This window comes from Mangifera indica, chromosome 11 (genome assembly GCF_011075055.1).
Source record: "Mangifera indica cultivar Alphonso chromosome 11, CATAS_Mindica_2.1, whole genome shotgun sequence".
NCBI classification, from domain to species: Eukaryota; Viridiplantae; Streptophyta; class Magnoliopsida; order Sapindales; family Anacardiaceae; genus Mangifera; species Mangifera indica.
Genome location: NC_058147.1, coordinates 10,441,901 through 10,451,485, shown reverse-complemented (window position 1 = coordinate 10,451,485; position 9,585 = coordinate 10,441,901). Strand labels below are relative to the sequence as shown.

Genomic DNA, 9,585 nt, shown 5'->3' with positions numbered 1-9,585 from the left:
TTTTTCATCGTGTGGTGGGGCAGAGTATAAATTAGAAAAAGTGGTGGACACGCGAAATTGTGGTCAACCCTTCGAATTCGTGTGGTTGATGCGCGAATTTGCGTGGTTGACATGCGAATTCACGTGGTGGGCACAAAATGTGATATTCCAGAGTTATCTGCCATCCGAGCAGTCTGGTTGGAATCAGGGGGCAAATGCGACTATATTAAATTTTAGGGCTTTTTAGATATTTTTCATATGGGATCAAATTGAAACTTATCCATCTTAAGGTTTTTTGACGTGTAGAATTTGAATTTGATATCTGTTTTTTCGAATAAGGCCTCTATGTATAGAATTGAATAATTTATTTCCCAAAATTTATATAAATTTAATATAATTGTAGTTTAATTTTCATACAGGGAGCTATACAAAAGAGAAAAGGGATGAAAGCAGAGATGAACTGTGATTTCCTCTTGAAAAACACTTCAAGGCTTAAGTTACTATATGTAGATATAGAGATATTGGGGCCGTGATTAAGAAAAAACAGAGCGATAATTACAGATGTTTCGACGTATCTATTTCAGACACTTCCTGGAGTTGAAGGATAGTCGATTTAGTGGGGTTCTAATACATTCCTTCATCCTTCGAGCGATAAATAAGGTGACATTGGGAGAGGAGTTATGGTTTCGGGTTAATGATGTAGATGTTAGATTCAGTACGTATGAGTTTGCTATTATGACAGGCCTTCGATTCAGTCATCTGGTTGATATCGACCTTTACATTCCATCGAAGCCCATAGATCGGATCCTCCAGACATATTTTCACTACTGACCCAGAGCTATTTAGATGCAAGATGTTGGGATATACGTCAATGATACCACATATGCTAGCTGCGACATCATTTTGGGCCGTTTCACGTCAGAGTCCACAGGACGATCCATTTGCATTGCATAGGGTGGTGGATATACCGTAGCAAACACCCCTATTAGGTGACTGTGGGGTGTTCATGTTACGATACATCGAGTGTTTAGCACTTCACTGATCGTTATGCTTTGAGGGAGAGGACTTGTTACGCCTACGCACTCGTTTAGGCACGCAGCTATATTTTCAGGATATTGATTGACGATTATTTTATATGTTATTTGTATTTGTATATATGTTTATTTATTCATTTGTATATATATTTATCCATATATTGATTAATTTATATGTATTTACATTTTATATAGTTACCGTAAGCGACAAATATAATGGAAAAAAATGATACAAAAAGATAATATTCGCAGTAACAATCACAAGCATTAGGTTTACAGAAACAAGTACAAGTACAATATTTATATTAAAATTAACATTCACGAACATTAGAGTTACAAAAACACCATTTATATTAAAATTAACAAGCACAATTAACAAGTGCATTTATTTCCCATCTTTCTTCTTTCTTCCTGAACTTGATAGTACAGAATTAGGTACTGGAATAGGGTTTCTGCAATTCTGTCTTGTATGTCTAGGTTGATGACATCAACTACAGATAAGTTGTTCAACAACCTCTCCTTGAGAAGAACATCTGTTTTTATTTGCTGGACGGCCTGCATGACGACAATGCACATATGGTGGGTAGATAACAGTTGCCTCCTCCGAATGAAGCCACTTTGACTGATCTCCCAATGGATTGACTACGTCTGCATAAACTGTTCGATAAAAAACTGTGCTGTAGTATGAATGCACCCATTGAAGGTAGGTTGTGAGTTTCATATATCTGGCTACAATAATAACATGCATGCAAGGAATCTTTGATAATTGAAATTTTCTACAGGTACATGTATGCTCCGTCAGGTCGACCAAGGCATCATATTGGCCACTACCAAGAACCTGGTATTGCTTAGATGTTATAGGATGCACCTCCAAGTTTGAAGACTTTCATACACGTTTGGCGATCTTATCTTCAACCCAAGGTGTGACTGGGCTGGTACAAGCATCTGTAAATCATATAAATATAAACACATCTAGTTAGTAACCAAGTATAAGTTTAGTAACACATATTTATAACATAGTATAACAGTGAATATGAACTTACTGACATGATTTCTTTTTTCATAAAACCGTCGCTGCAATGTACCTCTAATGAACTCGATCAGTATAGTAATAAGTAAACTTCGAGCGTGTCTGACCAAGACATTAAATGACTCAGCAATATTGGTAGTCATTACATTATACCTATGCCTTAGAAAATATACTCGTACCCATCGATCGAAACCCATTTCACACAGGTATGCAGTTGCCTCAGGGTGCATACGAGACAGTGACTTCATGACCTGTTGGAATTCAAATTCAGTGTACGCCTTAGTTGCTTTCCAATACAGCCATGTGACTTTAGCATTCTTTTTGTACTTGGACCGCATGTTACAATAGAGGTGGTGACAATAATAACTGTGATGCACACCAGGGAAAACTTTAGCCAATGCGAAAAATATGCTAACATGTCGATCTGAAATGATGGCCAAATGAGGTACCTCACCAATACAATCCTTAACTTTGTTAAAAACCAGCACCATGTGTCATGATCTTCCTTGGGACCAATCCCAAAAGCAAGTGGATATATTTGATTATTCCCATCTAATGCGACAGCAATAAATAGTTGACCTATATATCAACCCTTTAAGAAAGCAGCATCAATACAAATAACCGATCAAATATGTTGCTGAAATACATGGATACTACAACCGAATGCCATGTAAAAGTATTTAAATCGATCCTCCTATCTGTTAGTATATGTGTCACCGTCCCCAGATTACAACGTTCTAAATTGAGACAATACTTTGACAGCAACATAAACGACTCTTTTGGTGTCCCCCTCAATGATTGAAACACCCAATTTCTCGCCCGCCATGCTTGTGCGTATGATATATCAATTTTATATCAATGAATGATATCAACAATGATCTCCTTCGGTCGATAAACACGATCAACTAAAATGAATTTGGTCCTCAAAATTTGCCCTAAAGCTCGGGCACCTGCTTGCCTATGATGAGATAATATCTGATTTCTACAACATGTGTGACAACTATCTATACGACATAATTCAAAGCTATCAGTTTCTCCCACCCTAACTGCCCGTGCACGCCATTTACATTCTTTGTTACGACATTTAATCACTCGTCTAAGCGTGTCTGATTTGTCCACTAAAAATTGATATCCCCTACGAAGCGCGTCTTGATTTATCGTATCAATGACATGTTGTTTACTAGAAAATAATGTACCAACTTTTGGAGAATCAGTATCGGTCGATGCTTTAGAGTTTCTAAATGTAGATTGTTGATCAGGAAAAGGTGGTAACCAATGAAATGCATCAGTAAGAACATTCCCGCTAGCAGGATTTGTTTTTGGAAAATAACTCGTACCTCCAATATCGTTATTAATATAGGTCTTCTCTTTAACCTCTGGTTCTTCGATTGGAATATCATGCTCAACCTTTCCATTAAATTCACTCCACTTTGGAAAAGTTGCTGCGTTCCTATTAAGGAATTGTTCTGTGCGATACAATGCATCAACGTTAACTTCATTTATATATGCAAAATCTTCCTTTAAGAATTCTTGTTTCGGATTGATCTCGATATTTTGAATCTCTTCTACACTAATAGTTTGATTTTCTAGATAACTGCTCGGCTCACCACCTTGAAAATCTTCATGTACTTGTTGAGCCTCATAACTATCATCAGTAACTGTAGTTATAACAAAAACTGGAACACATTCTTTGAAGAGGTTAGATGGACTGTTAAGAACTTCAACATCTTCATCATTCAAAATTTCTTCGGAACACCGTTATCGAGATGCCTTGGTTTCATGCTTAACTGAATGTTAAATATCCATCGATCTATATTACACTTGTCGCTCACTATTTCGATTAATTCTTCGAATGATGTGTGTGCTGAAATTTTAATCAATTTCCTATTACCTCCAACATATTTTATAACATTGTCACCCTTTTCTATTCAATTTCCCCCATATCTAATTAAAGCATATCCAGCCATTTAGATTAATCTTACAATAAAATATATAATCAACGTAAATAATACGACTGAAAATACTATTTAAAGATGTCTATTGCATAATTATACTTATTCCATAATTCAATTATATGTTGTGACTACTTAAATATATCATGTTTTGGTATTACCCTTTAAAAAATAATAATTTAATTTAAAAGGGTAGTTTTGGTATTTAAGGGGATATTTGGGGCATTTTCGTTTAAATACTTTAATATAAGGGTATTTTTGCTTAAATCCTAAAATTTGGGGGTAAATTGTATATTGCCCAAATCAAATATATAATCAACATAAATAATACGATTGAAAATTCTATTTATAGATGTCTATTACATAATTATACATATTCCATACTTTAATTTGACAGAATAATATTATTAAACATACCCTACTAATTTTTATTATTTTACTTATTACACACAACTATAATTTATTATATAAAATATCACATATAATTACATTATTAATAAAAATAATAACGACTGAAGTAATATCATGTTATCCTATACTACTATAATATTTAAAATATAACCTATCTAATTTTTATTATTTTATATATTAGATACAACTATAATTTGTTATATAAAATATCACATATAATTGCATTATTAATAAAATAATAACGATTAAAGTAATGACAGGGATAAATACCTCGAAATGATGAACTTTTCTCTTCACGCCCGAAATCTTAAACACGAACTCATTTTCTCTCTTCAGAAATTTCTCTCAGATATGTTAAAAATGAAGGAAGATATGTGGTTTATATAGAAATAGAGAAAATGTAGTTTTGGTATTATTTTGGGGCATTTTTATTTAAATGCTTTAGATTAGGGGTATTTTTGTTTAAACCCCAATATTAGGGGTAAATTTGTTTATTACCCTTAAAAAATAGTAATTTAAAGTAGAAGGGTAGTTTTGGTATTTAAGGGGATATTTGGGGCATTTTCATTTATATACTTTAATTTAAGGGTATTTTTACTTTAACCCCAAAATTTAGGGTAAATTTATTTATTACCCCAATAAAAAGGACATTTATTTTAATTTCCCCGAAAAAAATCCTTAATCACCTTTTTTCTACTTTCAAAATTCTATTTTTCTATGTAGTTTGTTTTTCTTTTCAAATTAGGTAAATAAGTATTTCACAACTTTGCAATAGAGATGTAGAATGATGTTGACTCAAACCTCTCGAGTAGACCTAGTAATTCGTGTTATTGGATTGTGTTCATATCGTATCAATTCAGGTTTCGGATTGAAGACTTTAAATCCAAACCCGATCTGAAATAAAATTATGTCAAATTTTTTAATGCTAAACCAAATTGAAATATTTTCGTATTGACCTGATATAATCTGAAATAACCAAACTATATAACAAGTAATGTCAAAACACAATAGATAACTATATAATTTAGAAGAAACAATACACTCTGTCAAATGTTAAGAAATAAGACAATTTGTTACTAAATAATATACAAAAGGACATACTTACCAAATTAAGATCCACAAAACATGAAAAGACAATTTGTTAAAATGAAATTGTTCTATTTTAAGTTAATAGTAATAGTTTGTTTATTATCCCTTTATTTGATCAATTGTATAAGTAGGGCTGTGCATGGTCCGATTTAGTATTGTCTGAAAGCTTTTTCAAATTAAACTAAAAAAATAATTTGAAAAATTTTCAACCCATATTAGGTTTCAAAGCAAACTGAAAAAATACGATTTAATTCAATCTAGTTATAGTTTGAACCTATTAAAATAATTCATTTATAATATATATTATTTTATAAAATTTATTGAATTATAATTTTCTAGAACATAATATTAACATGCAAAATAAATATAAAATATATACGTAAAGAAAATGACAAAACAAATATGAAAAAAATAAGTTCTATGTCTAATTGTTTATTAAAAAATTTTAATCAAATATAATTATATATATTTAAAAAAAATACAGTTTACAATTTGGTTGGGTTTGAAAATCACTTATACCATAACACAAACTGAAAAAAAAAAATTATTAACTCAAACCAAACTATAATTTTTAAATGGTTCGATTTGATTTTATGGTTTGAACTAAATTATACACACTTTTAGTATAGATAAAACAATAGAATATTATAATAAAAAACCAAAGTAAATATATAACTTTAACTTTAAAATAACACAATTAATAACCAAAGAGATTAATAACCACTTTTTAAATATTTAAATTTAATTTCTAATCTATATGATGAAATTGACTATTATAAATATTAAAACTATTAACAAATATATGACGTATTAAACATAATAAATTTAAATCGATAGTATTTATAACATATCAACAAAGAAAAAAAAACTGCATATAATATTTTACAATTTTTCTAAAAAAAATTATTAAATTAAAATGAATGTCTTTTGAGTAATATAAATTTATTGTTTAGTAATATAATGTCCATTTATTTATTGATTTAAATTAGTGATAAAATTGTGTAGATTGAAACTATTTCTATTAAATGAAGAAGGTAAAAAACATTAGAGGTTCTTTACCATTATGATATTATTAATATTTTGTTTAAAATATTCGGTCTATTTTAGGTTAATTTATGTTAGTTTTGTGTTAATCCTAATTTGATCTGATTTTTTAAGAGTCAATTCGAGCCTGAGCTGAATTATTTTTTCTGTAAAAAATTATAACTTTAATCTGATTTTTTTATATGACATCGTATCAAATTATCGGGCATGTCAAATTTTACCAGTTCTACTCTCGGTTCTAGATAAAATTTTACGTAGTCCATATTATTGGAAACACACAAGTCTTCTGTACAGTTAAACGGCGCAAAATAAGTAGGCTTGATCGTCCCCTTTGACACGTTATGTTTTAATTTGTTTCATTTCAAATCACCAAAACATGGTTCTCTCTCAACACAACACTTTTTTCTTCTACCTTTTGAAAATTCTTTTATCAAATCTTTAGTTTGATTTTCTTTATGTTGCATGAAAACACCGCTATATGTTCATGCTGAAAAGTAGTACTCTATCACACAAGCAAAACAATAATGACTAAAGTATGCCGGGTTTGCATAATTTTTTTTGGGGTTTCTCCATTTTTACTCTTCTTATTTGTTTCTTACGCGGCCTCAGAAAGGGTATAGCCATGCCATCTCTCAGTCTTAGTTCTCCTCTTTCTTCTTCTCCTCCTCATCCTCTTTCAAGGGTCGGCCATCTTTTTCTCCAACAAGGAGCAGCTGGCTCTTCGATTGCCTTGGATTCAGAAAGCCTGCTAGAGAATCATAATATACTTTCAAAAGAAGCTACACAAGCTTTGCATGATAAGGAAAATTCTCAGGAAAACAAAAGCTCTCGAGAAAGTTCCTGTCTTTTAGATGGGAAAGCTGTGCAAGAAAATATTAGTATAATGAGAGAGAGGTCAGTTTCTGCTTCTGCAAACAGTGGAAAGGGAGCAATAAGGTTGAGGAAGAGGCCGGCGAGGCTTGTTGTGCCTGAGAATTGTGGAAACTTGGGCTTGAAGAGTGAAATGGAGAGAAATTATTTTGAGATTGAAGGAAGAGATTTCATTTTGGCTAGTAAGAGAGGCAGAAGAGAGGTCATGGAAGATGGATATGGAGTCATGGTTGATATTCTTGGAGATCCTAAGCAGGTAATTTAACTTACAATAAGGTCTTTATAGTTTTTACAATAACAATCTAAATGTACCCAATAAAGTAAAGTTGTTATTCTCTGCAAGATTTTGGTGCTAAAAATTTTCCTTAACCTAAACACAAGACAATCTAACTTAATATTAAGGTACAAGTAGTTTGAATTTTTTCTGTGTACATTTTGTTTTATTTGGAACAACAACGTTATCTATATGGTCTCACCAGGCATTTTTCGCTGTAATTGATGGGCATGGCGGCCGAGCTGCGGCAGATTATGCGGCTGAAAATTTAGGTAGGAACATTGTTAAAGAGCTGGGAAATGGTGGCGAAAAAGATGTACAGTTGGAAGATGCAATTCGGGAAGGTTACCGTATCACAGACAGAGAGTTTCTTAGCAAGGTAAACTTTTAAAAGTTGAACACTCTTCTGAAAGTGTGTATAAAAATTGACTTTGTCTATAACAAAATTTACATACGATTACTTAATTACACCGTCTTGAACAAGCATTCACATTGTTACTTGAATCAATGCTCAAAATCGTTATGAATTTTGGTTAATATTTGAGTAAATTTTCCATTATTCCGAAGTTTATGCTAATTACTCGTAAAAAAAATTCTGAATTGAACTTTTTATTGACCTTTGGTTCACTAAATATAGACTGATTCAAAATCGACAGATAGGTCCTAAAATTAAAATCATAAAACTACACAAGTTTCATTAAACTTAATAAAAAAAATGTTAAAACTTGGGGGAGACAGATTTCCGAGTTTGACTATGCTATAACATGCACTTAAAACAGGTTTATGTTGAATATTTATATGGCTACTTAATTGAATTACAGGGAGTTAATAGCGGAGCTTGCACAACTAGTGTTGTATTGAAGAATGGTGAATTACATGTAGCAAATGTTGGTGATTGTAGGGTAGTTTTGAGTAGGAAAGGAATAGCTAATTCTTTGACAGTGGATCATCGTCTAAACCGGGAAGATGAACGACTTCGAATTGAGAATGCAGTTAGTTCTTCAATCTCTAAATTTTTTAATTAGACTTGGATTAATTGTCTTAGTTTTGATAAACAAACTGTGTATGCTTATTTTATTAAGTTTTGACATATAATGCAGGGTGGTTTTGTGCATGACTGTAATGGAGTTTGGAGAGTTCAAGGTTCACTGGCTATTTCTAGAGCTATTGGAGATTTGCATTTGAAAGAATGGATAATTTCTGAACCAGAAATTAGAAGTCTTCCATTGACTTCAGATTGTGAGTTCTTGATCATGGCCTCTGATGGCTTGTGGGATAAGGTATGCTCAGTTGTTAGCCTCAACGAAAGTGAATCAATTTTACCTAGAACTAAAGTACCTGATAATAAAAGAATAAAAAGGTTTTGGGTTTCCTATGTTTATTTATCACATTATTTAAGACCAAAAGTTGATAAATTTTGTGTGGACGGATCAGGTAAACGAACAGGAGGCAGTAGATGTGGTTTTAAGAGACAAAAGCTCATTAGAGTCTTGCAAAAAGCTTATCGAGTTATCATGTAGCAGAGGCAACATGGATGATATTACAGTTATGGTAATCAATCTTCAAAAATTTGTGACAAATCGTCCTTAATCAGCAGAGTTTCACTTAAAATTTTGAGCAAACGAAGATTCGGGTGAAGAGATTTGCTTCAAAGAAGTGAAACACTTTTGTATGATAAACAAGGATGTTAGTGATGTGATCCATGATGTTATAGGAGCCGTCCAAGACGTATGTTTCTATTTTTAGGCCAATCACTCGTTCAAGAGTCAAGAAACTTCAAACAAAACTTTTAAAGCTCCTTAGAGAGAATACACCCTGTTTGGAGAGTCTAGAGGCCCAAAGAAAGGAGTTACAGCCCTTCATCTCATTGCTCACATGCTTGGGAAATTAGCGTTGAATGGG

The 9,585-nt window shown here is 32.1% G+C and overlaps 1 protein-coding gene across 1 annotated transcript; it reads left to right on the top strand.

The window, feature by feature from the left end:
• Positions 1-7,161: 7,161 nt before the first annotated feature.
• LOC123228703 (probable protein phosphatase 2C 2) lies at positions 7,162-9,313 on the top strand. Its single transcript, XM_044654174.1, has 5 exons — positions 7,162-7,665; positions 7,889-8,062; positions 8,505-8,675; positions 8,784-8,963; positions 9,118-9,313. The coding sequence occupies exons 1-5, from the start codon at positions 7,162-7,164 to the stop codon at positions 9,271-9,273; spliced, it is 1,185 nt and encodes a 394-aa protein (XP_044510109.1). The 3' UTR covers positions 9,274-9,313.
• The last annotated feature ends 272 nt before the right edge of the window (positions 9,314-9,585 follow it).

What these genes read in the sequence shown, in the direction of transcription:
- LOC123228703 (XM_044654174.1), top strand. Translation starts at nt 7,162, where the DNA reads ATGCCATCTCTCAGTCTTAGTTCTCCTCTTTCTTCTTCTCCTCCTCAT. An exon ending in TTCTTGGAGATCCTAAGCAG is followed by an intron (nt 7,666 to 7,888) that starts GTAATTTAACTT and finishes TGGTCTCACCAG; the next exon opens with GCATTTTTCGCTGTAATTGA. An exon ending in ACAGAGAGTTTCTTAGCAAG is followed by an intron (nt 8,063 to 8,504) that starts GTAAACTTTTAA and finishes ATTGAATTACAG; the next exon opens with GGAGTTAATAGCGGAGCTTG.